At 46.9% G+C, this 14,779-nt stretch overlaps 5 protein-coding genes across 5 annotated transcripts; 3 read left to right on the top strand and 2 right to left on the bottom strand.

Moving 5' to 3' along the window:
• Positions 1-258: 258 nt before the first annotated feature.
• MGYG_00075 (hypothetical protein) lies at positions 259-1,596 on the top strand (the record flags this gene model as incomplete). Its single annotated transcript, XM_003175935.1, has 1 exon — positions 259-1,596. One exon carries the CDS (start codon positions 259-261, stop codon positions 1,594-1,596), a length of 1,338 nt encoding a protein of 445 aa, XP_003175983.1.
• Positions 1,597-2,031: 435 nt separating this feature from the next.
• On the bottom strand, positions 2,032-3,645 carry MGYG_00074 (chitin deacetylase; the record flags this gene model as incomplete). Its single annotated transcript, XM_003175934.1, has 2 exons — positions 2,032-3,320; positions 3,381-3,645. The coding sequence occupies 2 exons, from the start codon at positions 3,643-3,645 to the stop codon at positions 2,032-2,034; spliced, it is 1,554 nt and encodes a 517-aa protein (XP_003175982.1).
• A 2,901-nt stretch (positions 3,646-6,546) lies between these two features.
• MGYG_00073 (hypothetical protein) lies at positions 6,547-10,045 on the top strand (the record flags this gene model as incomplete). The annotated part of the gene is made up of 3 exons (XM_003175933.1): positions 6,547-6,606; positions 6,697-7,244; positions 7,306-10,045. 3 exons carry the CDS (start codon positions 6,547-6,549, stop codon positions 10,043-10,045), a joined length of 3,348 nt encoding a protein of 1,115 aa, XP_003175981.1.
• A 559-nt stretch (positions 10,046-10,604) lies between these two features.
• Positions 10,605-12,948, bottom strand: MGYG_00072 (lariat debranching enzyme; the record flags this gene model as incomplete). Its single annotated transcript, XM_003175932.1, has 3 exons — positions 10,605-12,557; positions 12,664-12,765; positions 12,868-12,948. The coding sequence occupies 3 exons, from the start codon at positions 12,946-12,948 to the stop codon at positions 10,605-10,607; spliced, it is 2,136 nt and encodes a 711-aa protein (XP_003175980.1).
• A 490-nt stretch (positions 12,949-13,438) lies between these two features.
• MGYG_00071 (hypothetical protein) lies at positions 13,439-14,080 on the top strand (the record flags this gene model as incomplete). Its single annotated transcript, XM_003175931.1, has 1 exon — positions 13,439-14,080. One exon carries the CDS (start codon positions 13,439-13,441, stop codon positions 14,078-14,080), a length of 642 nt encoding a protein of 213 aa, XP_003175979.1.
• Between the last annotated feature and the right edge of the window lie 699 nt (positions 14,081-14,779).

The following is a 14,779-nucleotide window of genomic DNA, read 5'->3' as shown; positions in this document are numbered from 1 at the left end:
AATGCATCTCAATTTGCTGCTGTAATCTTTTGTCGTTGAAGTTTTTAGCGCGATTGGCGACGGAACATATCACGTGATTACGCGTTTGACGCGCTTAACCACAGCATAAGAAGAGACATAAAAGACGACGAACATAGAGTGATGAAGATATTGAATGGTTTGTAAGCATAACTACGAACAACAGATCTTCTAAGGTGGTAACTATCTATTATACTTAATATAAAACAATATATCCCACTTTGCAAACTTATGACTACAATGGAACCAACATCTTCACGCGACACGGTGCCGATGTCATCAACGACCCTCAATCGTGTGCGACGGACGTTGACCGCACCTGGGCCGTATGCACCCCAATCCTCGGCTCATAGCATGGATGAACTTGCACTGCCGTTTCCCTTTGAAGTTGCGGTCCCAAGATACCCATTACCGCACCTAACCCCTGCCACAACCACGGGATCAATCACCGCAGCGGCCCCGTCAAGCTACGTTGACACTGGCAGTTTATGGGAGGTTCCAGACGATCAGCTGGAACAAGAGGCGACTGGTTGTCAACTCATCAGTACTGTTGAAAACATACCAGAGGAAAATCACGAGCCAGGTGCCGTGGTAGAAGACCCAGAGCTTGATGTCGATCCCATATCAACTATCGAAGAAGTCCCCCGAAGCTATATGAGCATTAAATTTGGAAGGGAGACTGTCCCTGTAGTTGACCCTGCTCCCGAACCAGTGATTGACGCTGAAGAAACCTCTCAAGACCAAGATGATATAGCTCAACGGGACGAGAACGTAAATTCTGTCGAACCAGCAGACATCCTGACACAGCCAGAGAATTCACTACCACAGCCGCAGACAGTCAGTGGAATGGAGCCGAAGGAGCACTCCCTTAAACGGGTGAATAAAAGTCGGAAAAAGAAAGTTAAGAGAGGAAAGACTACATCGGCTGTGGTGCGGAGGATGGTTGAATCTGATATCGAAGATGATGTGATCTGGATAGACGAGAAAAAATCTAGGCCAGCTATCATAGATGACACAGATGCATCAGATGATATCCTTGATCTAAATGAAAATGATAACCTGTTCGCCACAAATGGCCCCACCCACGAGACTAATTCAACTACCGAGGGAGTTCCAAGGATTGAAGTGCAAGTTCAAGTTCCCACAACGGCTGTTGATAAACCAAACGGATATGTCGGCCTGGCACAAAAAAAGCGAGGAAGGAAGCGGAAGAAAACAGGTCAGGAAGATGTTTCCATGCAGCAGATCGAGACGCTAATTCCAGATGATCCTTGTGGAAACCATAAATACAATATCCCTTCTGCCTCTCTTCAGCCAAGTTCATCTCCAGATATCGTCAAACAACAAACCCCTGAACCAAAGGTGGACCATCACGACCTTCACACATCCGTCGAAACCCCTAGGAGTCCTGTTGATAAAAGAGCTGAGCCCATCCCTTCTACTGAGACCCCGAAAAAGCCGGCTCTCAAAGGGGCAGACAAACACAGTCCTATTGCTGTTACCGCCAAGGTTGCCTATCGTGTTGGACTGAGTCGGAAGGCGAGGATCGCACCTTTGCTTAAAGTCGTCAGGAAATGATAGAGTTCCCCCATCTATCGCTTTCCATGGTGTACGTCGTTACGAATTTCATATTACCTTGCTTTATATCGATACCCATTTGCTCTTTAGATACGCAAGTATAAGTGGCTAGTTGCTTTTTCACTAGTTATATTTTTAATTCTTACTATCAGTATGCATAAGACAGAAATGTATAACTCTACGGTAAACCAATGCTGGGAATAAAGCTTAGAGCAACTTCCACGGTCGCCTTTCCCTACATACATTTCACTTAATTGTGAGGATTGAAGTACGATCTGTATTGCATTGATAGTGCTCTTAGCTAAAAATAAAAATGCACTAGTTCAACTCCTAACATAAGTCAGGTAAGAAAAAAACCACAAGTTATCCTCGTAAGAGAAATCTTCATGCGGAAACCAAAAAGAAAAAAGAGAAACGTATAATCCTCACTAAGAATTACTCTTCATGGTCGCTTTCGTCAGCTGGAAGCTGTTCAGCGTCGGTCTTCTGGCCCTCGTCGCTCCCAGCCGGTCCTTCATTTGAGTCTTTCTTTTCATTCCCGTCCTTCTTGTTCTTAGTGTCTTCAATGTTTTTCGATTTTTCTTCATTATCTTCAGCTTCCTGGCTAACCTTGTGTTTAGGAAAATGGTCAGCCTTTCCCTTGGACCCCTTATTATTTTCTTTGCCCAGTTGAGTGTCTTTGTTGGTGTCGGAATGGTCTCCAGAGCAAACGCCTCCAATCTTCTGGCAGCCTTTTCCACAATGAAGAGCCCTGTTTCCGCATAAACCTAAGGCACTGCAGCAGCGGCCAAAAGTGGAGCCAGTGCAAGTGAAGCTGGTGCCGCAAGTTCCGTCAGGGGATGGAGGCTTGACCGGCTTGAATTTTTTGCCGCCCTTTTGTGGCTTTCCTCCAGGGCTTTGGTCATCAGGGCGGGAAGTCCATCGATACCAATTGGCGGGGGGGTCTCCTAGGCATTCTCCAAGCGTAACTGTGCGATATCCACTACCTTCAAGACGACGAAGCATATGGATTGTAAGGTTATAAACCGTCTGTTCGTGAACATCGTGGCCAATTTCAAGGAGAGGGCGCCCTTCTTGTGTTATATAGGAGTCAAATATGTCCTTTGAGCGTTGAATCATATCTGGAGCATCGTTGTTGTAATCGTCGGTATCAAGGTTGAAGTAAGTAACATGATAACCCAGGTCACCCATGTCTCCTAAACATCCAGATGCAGCAGAGCAACTCGAGTATGGTGGTCGCATGTAGGTTGGAAAGCCACCCATGATATTCCGGAAGGCCATCTCGTTTTTTATCAGCTGCTGTTTCCTATGAGAAGCAGAAATCTGATCAAGATTCTGATGAGACCATGTATGGCTGGCAATTTGATGGCCGCTATTATACATCCGGCGAATTAAGTCGGCCCAAGGGTAGTTGGGGTCATCTATTGCACCTTTGTTTGAATTGATCCCAGTAATAAAAAAAGTGGCCTTAGCGTTAAACGAGTCGAGAATATCAAGCAGGTCTCTGGTGTAGATGTACGGCCCATCATCGTATGTCAAGGCAATGGTGTTTGGAACAGTACAGTCATAAATGGCTGCTTCGCCGTAGGGGACATCCCCGACCTTATCGCGAGGTACATCGGATGTATCTTCTCCGCTGGGCGTCTTGTGAACATCACAACCACTGCCATACTCAAACAAACAGTCCGGGGCAGCACAGTACATGGGCCCCTTCCCACAATATCCTAACATTCATAAATCAGACACGAATACCAAGTGACAGTATCACCATCAATGTTACGTACCCGAGGACGAACAACACAGGCCCTCAGGACAGGAGCCAGCGTAAGGCCCGCAGGCTGCAAGAGGGGCCCCTTGGTCGTCTGGCTCAGCATTATTACTCGTAGAAAACCCCCCTGGAGCGGGAAACGGGCGGGGCATTGGGCCGAGGGGGAATGGAGGTCTCAACACCGGGGGCATACGAAGACGAGTCGGCTGGCCATCATCATTTTTGTCGGCGTTAACAACAGCAAAGAGAACAAACGGAATAAGGTAGCGTAAGCAATGCATGGTCGATCATGCATAATACAAGCCAACAAGGGAAGATCTCAAAAATACTCAACAGTAGAGCAGAACAGTAAAATATGGCTCTCTCTCAGGCGACGGAAATGACTCTATAGAATTTCACAGACAGAGAGGAGGGGGAAAACAACAAAATGCCTTGTATTTGAAAGCATAACAAAGCAAAGATTAGCAACAGCAAAAATACTACTAAACAAAATATTAAAAATGGCGTAGACTGGAAGGAACCATGTAGGAAGGAAACCGCAACGGTGCATCGACTTATCGATGAGGAGGAAGGAGCGTCCTACGGTATAAACTTTGTATTGATATCAACATTGTATGACTCGGGAGAGAAGTGTAGTCCGTTTCGGTGACGCTGTGTGCAACGTGGGTATACAGAACTGTGACGAGGATATATTTGGTGTGCCCCATTTTAATTAAGGCCAGCCAGCACCTTTGTACCCGTTGAACGGTTGAACTAGGGCGTTATCCAGGCTGTAGCCCTAGGATACGAGGCAAGTCTACCAGGATAGTTAGCTGTAGAATCAGCAACGATGGAATGGGGCCACTTATAAAAAAAATAATGTTGGCCTCCACCTCCAACGAGAAGCGGAGGCCTATTCAACCGGCAATGACATGCTAAGAGGAAGATTTTTCATACTACTCGCCAAAAATGAAGCAGCTTCTGTCTATCGTATATCCCCTTGGTCAACTCAACTCTGTGCGGTTTCACCAAATCCCCAGGATGTCACCCCGTCTTTAGACTCAAAGCACCATCGGGATAGTTGCACTAGGCAAGACAGCCGGAGATTCGGAACATTCAAGTCGGGCATGCGCCAGATCAGACAAGCCAGGGCTTTGATCCTCACTCGAGAGAGGTCCCTCTCTGTGCATGAGCTCCCAGACGTAAATGAACCTGAAGACCAGGCGTTACTTGCATCGTTCCGACATATCCTGTAAATAGCACTTTTATTTGAGCAGCAGATGTGGAGTGCAGCTCTGAGAGACTCTCTCACATAGAGTTGGGTTTTCCAAGGAAAATCCATCCCTTGTGGGGTATCGATAAAGTAGAAAGCAAAACAGTGATGGTGAGAAGAACTGTAACTTGCTCATAGCTCCAGACAGAGCTTTCAGTTGAATAAATCCACTGCCCACATGGTCCCAGTATCCAAGCATGTTACCAAGATACCCACTGAAGCAACCAGCCACCCTAAAGCTTAAGCCTCTCAGTATACTTTCGCCCACTGGACACAGTACCGACATCCCGTCTCCTAAATTCTAGCGGGCCAGATCAAACCGTCATTCCCAGACTCCATTTCCGTGAGTGTAACACAGTGCCCTCGGAGACAAGCTTTTGTTTCCTCCCCAACATGCACTAAGTGCAGAAAGGGGGCGAAGAATCGAACAAAAGCATCTGCAAAAATCGATTCAACTTCCTTGGCGGGAAGTAGGCACCCAAGAGAAAACTCCGGGATACCGTGAACCGGCGCTCTTTGATCTTGTGGGCTATACCCATCGGACCAAGATTAACGCGATGGAGAGACCCAATAGCATGCACGCATTGGCGAAGGCCAAGGTACAAGACTAGTGAACGAGCTTCGGCCATTAGGGCTGTAAGATTCATGGGAATGGGTTGGAAGAAAGGTGACAAACCCAGAAGGGTTTGGATGTGGAGATACATGTAGGACGGCCAGCCAGTTTAACGAAAAGTATGCATCAAAATTTATAACCCTCAGTACCCAAACCCCTTGACCGATATTGCCGCCCACCTCACTGTTAGGGACAAAGATGCCTTAGAGAAGCCCAAACATGCCATGGCAGGATGATTTGACACACTATGGATAGATGGATCGTCTCTGCTATGACTTAACTGCGCGTGAGAGCAAGTAAGCCAATTCCGGCAAAATAAGAACCCAAAAAACCAGTGCGAAAAATCGTATGTAGGCGACTTCATAAATAAAATACCTGCTTGGCTTCATGGGAATCTTTGTATAGCCAACAGATGGGATGGATAGTACAACATGAGTTCAAGGGAATTTTGAAGAATCCCTTTTCGCATTCTGACACGTTGGTCTCCCGAAGACAATCCAATTTCCAAAGATTATCTGATGTACACTGCCCTTCTTCTCCCATCCGCTCATGAAGCTTGCAAGTATCAAACTGGTGGTCTTATTATTCTCCTATCCAGCTAAGATAAACTGACGCGTCTTCCGGCAGGGAATTAAACGCATAGTCACCGTCTTTTATGCGCTCCATAAGAAGCTCTGGACGCCAGGCTCCTTTTATGCCACCAACAAAAAATTGCCAGTGATACACTTGGAGATCTGGTTGCTATAACCGCGAACTTGCTGCCGAAAGTCTGGGTGGTCCAGACACGACGCCCGGCACGTAACATAGGGTTAAGTCCCAATCACGCCCACACCGACCATCAGGGATGGATAGACAATATCAAGATGCCATACCATAGACCCTAAATAGCAGATGCAGTCGTAGAAAGGTAAACTATGGGGAGGTCGAGCTGGTAAAATGTAACGGAAACAGAGAACTGAGAGCGAATAGCTTGGTTCATTGGAGGAACGATATCGAGGACAGAAGCACCGGGCCCAGATGTGAGGCGATTGCTTTGAGATGTGAGGAAGCAGCTGTAGAAGGCCGAGAATCGCTCGTGGTATATATATCCAAACAGCAGAGCTTTGACGCTGGTTGTTGAATCGAAAACGACAATTGACGTGTAAACAAAGACGCGGTTTTGGCGGCAGGCCGCGATATCACGTGAAGTTGATGACGTCAAAGTCACGTGCGCGTTTAATCCAAACTTTTCTTATTTTCCCTCGTTTGTGTTTCAACAAACAAGCGACGAGGATATCAGAGCCATGCACTGGAGAAAAGTCTACAGCATGTGAATAAATGGGGAATTCTGCGAAAGTTGAAGGGGCTTTCGAAGCTACTGCTTTGTTTTTGCAACCCGTTTTGACAAGAGGCACGCCTACCTTGATTTGATTTCTTAAACTGATTCCTCAAAGAATGCAGCTAATGGATTAAAAAGAGCAAATCCAGAAGAACCCAGGTCTTTCATTAGTAGAATCCTTAAAAAAAACACTACCTGAGCATTATGAAACCAGCAGAGCCCCCAGAGAAAGGGTAATACGGCGAAGCCTTGACCTGCTGGTAGATATCCACCAAGCATTTATCCAAAGCCAGACCCAAGATGACAATGCTACTGGTCTTGAGGACGCAAAAAGGAGACGAACCCTCCATGCCCTCCTTGACCTCATCTCTTTAGAGGGAATATATCCATCACTGTCGGCAGGTGCCGGGATTCCCCTGGAAAAGAGAGTGATTTCTAGCCTCCCTACGGGCGTAGTGGCTAGGCAAGATGGGTCAGACGAAAGGCCATCCCCCCAAACGGAAGCCTTCCTTCTTTATATACTCATGTCGCTACGAAAGATACTTCAAGATGACAGTTCTTCACTTCAGTCAATCATAATGGGGAGGCTTCTCTCAGACCTGATTTCAGGAGCCGCCGAGCTGTCTTTCCATTCCCAATACCTCACTCAGCCAGAAGTCGAATGTTGTAATACCATGTTCTGGAAGATTATTGGGGAGTAAGAACTATCTTATTTTAACCACTTCCTAACGACTAATCCGTTTCTAACATCGTTATAGCACCCCAACCCCCTTTTTACTCCCAGTACTTACATCGTTTCTTCAGCCAAATTCTGCTCCTTGGCTCAAGGACCCAATCTCTTCGGCCCTGTCAAGTATACCCCTTCGCAAAGAGGGAGTCTTCCAAATAATAACCTTTCTTGCGTCCCAGTTCGCTCCTGAGACCTCGTCAACTTCGCAGCAGACCAGCGGGCCTCTAATTACTGCTCAGGCAATCATGCAGTCTTCCAGGATACTTTCGAGTATACCCCGTGGGACATCTCCCGAACAATTTCTTACGAATGTCGGGCCCAAACTTCTCTCCCTTCTCGATGGAGATGATATGGACCTAAAAAAGACAGCGTCGTACATTATAGGGAATGGTATCTTGCCAAAGCGTCCTATTGGCGCTCCAGGTACAATTGGCTTTACAATATTCGTCAAACCTATCTTCGATGCTTTTCATGGAAAAGTTAAGGGGTTGTCCACTTTGTGGCTACGCAAGTTTAATCGGGACGGTTCGCCATCCGTTGAGAGAACTGACAGCCATCTAAAAGGCCCCCGCGTTGTCGTCAATACCCATCAACTATCTCTATCTTTATCTCGTCTAAAATCCTTGGTGGTACTTCATCCTAATCCCGCCCTACTTAAACGGTTAATTGGGCCTATAATGCTTCCTCTCTGGGGCTTACATTGGCACGCAAAGACTCTAGTAAATCATCAGTGGGCCGATCAGACGTTCACCCTCTTACAGAACTACTTCAGTATATCTTCTGAAAAATCTAGATTTGAACGGTTGGTCCAGAATATGATGTGGGATGGCGAGGAGACGTGGGCCTACAAGCACTCCCTGAACGATGAAATATTTGTAGGGCAGCGCGAATCCTCAAATCAAGAGCATGCTAATGTCATGCAAGTCATTGAGGATATCGACCAGCGGGCTGATTTACTCGTCAGTTTTCTTGGAGTTGATCCACAGCGAGAAACGCATATTGGGGAAATTTTCCTTCTGGTTACCAACAAGTGGCTCCTTGAAGACGGAGGGATCCCTGACAGCCAGCGGCTAGTATTTCCAGATGATATCCACACAGGCCTACAGAAGGTGATATATGCCAAAATTGCCGAAAAAATTATTAGCCAGTTTCAAGATATTTTATGCCGTCAATTGGATCAAATAGTGCAACTTGTCAACCAACTTCTTGATCATGAAATGCATCTGGTTACCAATAGGGATAGGAAAGAAGCTGCTAAACCTACCTTAGAATCACTCAGAAACATTTCAAGGAAGCCTGAAAATGAATTTGGTTCTCATTCTCCAGACTCTACTGGATCGCCAGAGCCGCTACCCGCTGCCCTCAGCTTGCTTTCTACCCTTCTGCTATCCTCTGATTTTAACCCTGGGGATGAAATAGGCCCATTGCTTTCGGAAACAAAGGAAAAATTAGATCGAATACTTCCCCTTATCTCTCAATCGGCGAAGCACCCAGCAACGGCGTTATCCATTCACATCGAGATTATCCTCGGTGGACATATACCCCATGAGAAGAGGGAAACCATGTCTGTTGCCAAGAAGGAACACATAAATGACGTGGCGGCGCACCGACAAGCTCTTGAGAACTTGAATTCGTCTTTACCTCCAGTCCAAGCCGAGGGACTTTCGATATTATCCGGATTAATAAAGAACTCTTCGCCAGTTCTTGACATCCCGGCTACACTCACGCTTTTAATATCCTTGATTATCAGAGGCCATGGAGATATGAAAGATGACGAGTTTGTCTACTTAAATGTGATCTCTCATATCGGTCTTCTTGCCTCGAGACATCCTCGCACCGTTATAAAAACCCTGACCGAGAGGTATAAGGACAATAACGAAGAGGCTTCATTGGACGAGAGACTTCGTGTCGGTGAAGCTATTCTCAGGGCGGTCGAAGATATAGGAGGTGCTCTGGTAGGTGAAACTGCTACAATCTTAGGCGACGCAATGGTAGAAGTGGCTGGAAGGCGAGGGAAAAAGCCAAGAGCCAAAGTGAAAAGGTTAGCAGATGCCAAACAACAAGAATTGGAACAGGGCAAAACAGATGATACAGAAGACCTAGAAGCCGAAGCTACAGACATCTTAAATCAATTGGACCAGAATACAGACTCGGAGTCGGAAGACCCGGTGAAATCTGCCTATTCGAATAGAATCCTTCAGGCATGGGCTTCAGGGGCAGCCTCAGATGAACATCCAGATGATCTACGTGTCCGAGCATCAGCCATCTCAATCCTAGCATCTGCTATTCATACGAATATTGCTGGTATAGGACAACGAATAGTGTCTAGCTCTGTGGACATGGCACTTTCCACACTGGCCTTGGAAACTGGACCCGGGAATGCCATCATCCGCCGTGCAGCTACCATACTCCTTCTTGACACTACAAAGGCATTGGACAAAGCTATGGAGCAAGGTGTAGACCTAGGGTTCGCCTTTTCACATACCATGTTCATCCCTAGCAACATGAACACAATTGGAAACATTCCGGATATCCTCCGTGTTCTAGCTTTTGTGGAAAGCGAAGAAACTGACGTTCTTGTCCGTGGGCATGTACGGGCTTTAACGGAGAGTTTAGAGGCGTGGACTGAAAAATCAATTTTACATGGTATTGGAGCCGGTGCTCGGCCTCAATTTGGACTTGGTGATAAGCTCGCTGGGTTGGATATTGCGCCAGGGTCTACCGCTTCGAGTAGTAGGGGCCGTCCACGAATTGAGGAAATTGAGTAATGTAAAACAATAGAAGCAAGCGGCTTTGCAAGCGATACTTGAATAATTAGCGGAGGATCTAAGATCTCTACTCCGTAATCTCAAATTTTTTTGGCTCCATTTCAATTTAACTAGCTACCTAATTCCATGCACCTGATTTTTTTTGTTTTAACTAAAATACAATGTGAGAACTGCTCATTCACCATGAAGACCCGGGCGTAATTCGTTTCCATAGACTCCGGTATCAGATAACATGGTTCATGATATTCATTTGTGCCAATAAAGGTCAAAAAACATGCAATAACAAATGAAAGGGTGAAGTCCAGAGATTGAGGAGGATAACCATTGCTTATTTACTGCCTATTAAAGTTCATTCTTCAGGTAACTGATAGAAGTGAAGGCAAGGCAATAAACAAATGAAGGTATCAACAGCCAAGTGACTAAACCAAACGAAACAAAGGGATTTCTGTAGCGTAAAAAGTTGGTTGGTTGGTGAATGCTGCGGAGAATGCTGCCTGTGGTCTGGTCTGATAGTATGGAGGGTCCAAATGGGAGCCTCATAACAGTCAGAAAAACCAGATTAGTACTGGTTTCGACCACGTCCGCCGCGGCCACCGTGTCCGCTTCTGCCACGGCCACGACCGCGACCGCCACGACCACCACGACCGCCGCGGTTTCCGTATCTACCTCCCTGGTGGAAGATACCCCCTTTGTTAGAATCATTTGCCTTCTGCAAAGCTTCGTTCTGAGCTTGACGTTGTTCATTGGGCATAGCAAAGACATTTTCAATACCAATTAGTTTGCAGAACTCTTCGGTCTGCGGGTTTAGGTATTCGGGGGGCTGGTCATGGGTATCAACCGGGACAGTGGGGTCATAAACGGGGGCGGTGATGGTGAAGTTGTGTGGGATGACCATCTTCCCCATCTTAACAACGTTCTCTTCAATCCATTCCTCAGCGGCGATGATATCAGGTTTGTATCCGCCATCACCCTTGTTAGAGGGAACAGAGGCAGCCTTGTCGCCAACGGTGAAGCCTGGGTGTAGGGCACGGGTGATGGCAAGCCATTCTTTATCGTACATCAATTGGTAAGGACCAGTGCCATTGGTTCCATCGTCCTTGGAGACAGGTTTGACCTCAGTGAGGTGGAGAAAGTGACGGCGCCCTTCACATTTGTCTAATGCAAGAAATTCAGTAGTAATATTGGTGATCTCTGCGGGGAGAGTAGGCTCGACAATAGGCTTGGGCCCAGATGTAATTAGGAACGGTTTAGCAAAGCTGGCAGGCAGCTGGCTACGAATATCATCTGGCACAGAATCAACATTCTTCGCGTTGTTGGCAGTCTCAATCTGAGCCTCAGAGCTCTCAGGTTCTTGTGCTTTTTCATCTGTAGCTTTTTCGAAAGGCTTAGAGTCAGTTACTACGGAAGTGTTGGCCTTGGGCCCGTCGTTCTCCGAGACATCATCCAAGTCCAGGTTGATTTCGTCGGTATTCTTGACCTGAACAGCTTCGGGCATCTCAGTAGTCTTGTTGCTGTCATTTTCAATAGAAGTCGTAATAACATCTTGAACTTCACGGCCGGTGCCGTCATCAACACCAACTTTCTTCCACTTCAACTGATAGGTAACGTCGCTTCCAGGCTTGATGTCTCCAGCCTCTACTTGCTTGTGGTATTTTGCGACTTCCCTCATGAAAATCTCCTGTTCGTCTTGCTCAGCAGAAGCAGCAAGGTGATGGAAATCACGCCATGCATTTTTCTTTGCAGTGTCATCCATTGGAATGTCCTGGGCTGAAGGACCCTTTGGTTCTGAAACTTCCTTGGAATGATCAGGGATAACATTCGCTTTTTTTTTAGTTAGAATAGATGGAGAGAGATCAGGAGGCTTGGCGATAGCTTCTTCAGTCTCATTGAAGCGGACAACAACTTGAGGAGGTTGGTATTCCTGGTGATGTAAAGTGGCAGTGTATTTGCAGTGCAGGTGAGCTGAGAACCAGTGGCCTGGTCTGAGTCTGTCAAGTACCTGCTTGGCTGCAACGTTACCAAGCTTTCCAGTTTCGGAATCCTCCATGATATGTCTTTTGATTTTGAAGAGATGGTCGTAGTCTCCGGCCCATTCAATACCACGAGGCCAATCATGGCTGATGCCAATATCGACCTGGGTACGGATCTGAAGTAGCTTGCGGACATCAACCTCTCTGGTGTGATACGCGGAGCGTAGAGAGTCACCATCGTAAGGGATTCTCTCATAGTGAGGGCGATGGTAGTCATAGCCCTTCCAGATGCCGGACATGCCCATGATCCGGAGAGGTCCGTAACGAACCAGGTTGGCGGCACCCATGTAGTAGATGTTTGGAGCAACCCAGCCGCCATAATGGAGCTCAAACATATGGTTGCTGGCCTCATGGTTGCCTCCCACAAAGATGGTAAGAACAGGGGCAATGCGAGCACCACTGTAGTACTCATGGAAGTCTCCAATTTCTTTATACTTGTTTGGAACCGCCATGCAGGTCAAGTCATTGGAGTTTCTCACAGCCTATAGGACAAGGGAGTAAGCATGATATAAATCACTACTAGGAAGGCCGTCCGCTTGTAGACGGGCTGGCGGTACAGTAGTAGAAACGCGTAGGTGGGGGTCTTACCTGGAAGTCACCTCCAATAATAAGCAAGTCAACGCCATCCCATCCGCGGGACTCAGCTGAAGCCTGAACGGCTGCGTAGATATCATGCAGTTTTCCATGGCCCTAGACAGCAGATAGTTAGCTAAAACGCTGTTCCTGCCATATCTAATGCATGGTATAAAGGAGGTAAACAGTAAAGAGAAGTAGAAAGAAGAGTAAACATACGCATCCTTCAACGGCCACTCTAAGCGGGCGACGCGTCTCTGGTGCCTCTGGCGTCTCTGGCATGTCTACTGCGTCTGCCATAATTTGAGGTATCTTGTATGCAGAATAGCAGCGGCGCAGTGTCTTCACGCCCGCTAGGTGTAGTTGTTAGTATAACTACCAACTGTCAGAGGCCAGTTGCTTGTAGTTAACTAAGGAAGAGGAAGAAAAGGAAAAGGAAAGGAGGGAAAAGGGAGGAAAAAAGAAGAGGACAGCAAGGAAAGAAGAGAAAGGAAAAGAGTGAAGGTGAACGCGCGTCCCTTCACTTTCTTTTATGTGTTGTTGTTGCTTCACTTTTTCACCCTTTTTGTGTTGCTAGAAAAGTTGACGTTGTTTTTGCCTTTTTGGGAGAGAAAATGCAGTTTTGGTGGTTTTTTTTTCCTGTTGATATCTTCAACTTCTTCTTCTTCTACCAGAAACGGTCTACTATAAATAAATATATACACCTACGTGACTAAAAGACTTAAAATAATCCTGGATACCTCATTGTCCTCGCTTCGTGCGTTTTGCTTCATTCTACTCAAGAGTCGTTATGTCTCAGCCGGTGTCCGCGAGACTGGACTTCTTGAAGGCGTCTGCCCGTCTGCTCAGCCAGCAGAGCCCATCGACTTCGGCACATCTGATGACGGCTCATAATAAAACAGCGATCCAGGATAAGTCTTCTCGTCTCTCCATCAAGGACCAGATGGAAGCCTGTCCAGCCTGTGGAAGCGTCCGGACTCCAGGGATGAACAGCAGAGTCTTCACTAGAACCCAGCCACTTCCCAAAGCTGCTCGGCCTGTGCATAAGTCCCGGCATAAGAAGCTATCTCAGGATGTATTAAGCCATCCATCAGCGCAGAAATGTCTTGTATACGAGTGTCTGCGATGTGCCCATGAAGTGGTCCAACGCCTCCCGCAGTCCGCAAGACCCGTCCACAGAAAGAGAAAGGCTTCACCCATGGCCATAGCTTCATCATCGACCAGCTACCAAATGCCTCTGAGAACTGCTGTGGATCAGACGGAAAGACTAGCACCAGGCTCTGCGACTCCAAAGATGGAATCCGAGAATTCCAGCAGCAAAAAGCGAGCAAAGATGAGAAAGCAGAAGGGCCTCCTGGCCAGCCTGGCCACCCAGAAGCAGTCCAAGGCATCAAGCTCACTGGGCCTCTTGGATTTCCTTCAGTCATCGTAGTTGGAGGCGTAGCTGCATCATTAGAAGCAAGGAAGCTACCGGCATCTCTTTGCGTACACCATAGATACTACTTAGTTTGCTACAATGGCACCTACGTAGGTCAGTCTAGGACTACAGTGACGGCTAACGAGTAGTAAAAGTACGTTATACGTTATATTCCATCGTGCATGTTAACCGTTAAAACCCCAAACTAACTCCTTTTTGCTACTTAGTTAGCTTTTCCCTTCGATATGAGTGACTGCTAACCGCGGTTCGTCAATGTAGCTGGCGTTTGCTATAGTCGTTCAGTCGACCGTGAATTGGACAGCAGTCCATGACTTATCAAAGGCGGCAAGGGCAGGTCGCTCTCTGTCTATGTTCACTCTCCGCCTGCAGGCTTTCGGCGCCCTTCGGAATCCAAGCCAACGCCGCCCGCTCTCCTTTCCAGGCTCTCCGACTTCTGGCTTACTCCAGCAGCCGCTTTTTGAGGCTCAAACAACTGGAAATAAACTCAAGATTTTAGTTATTCCTTTCTTTTGTGGATCGCATCAAGAGCAAAAAGAAAAAGAGCGAGATTACTCAGAAAGTTAAAAACATTTCATGACTTTAGTATTTTTTTTCTTGTCATCGAAATAAGCGACGGACAGGATATATAAAGCAGGCCTTTCGACCTCAGGCTAATCAGTTGATACTCCGAAGTAAGAAACTGTGTTGACCTGA

Source organism: Nannizzia gypsea, genomic scaffold (assembly GCF_000150975.2).
Source record: "Nannizzia gypsea CBS 118893 supercont1.1 genomic scaffold, whole genome shotgun sequence".
Classification (NCBI taxonomy): Eukaryota; Fungi; Ascomycota; class Eurotiomycetes; order Onygenales; family Arthrodermataceae; genus Nannizzia; species Nannizzia gypsea.
This window is presented reverse-complemented; position numbering and strand designations above follow the sequence as displayed.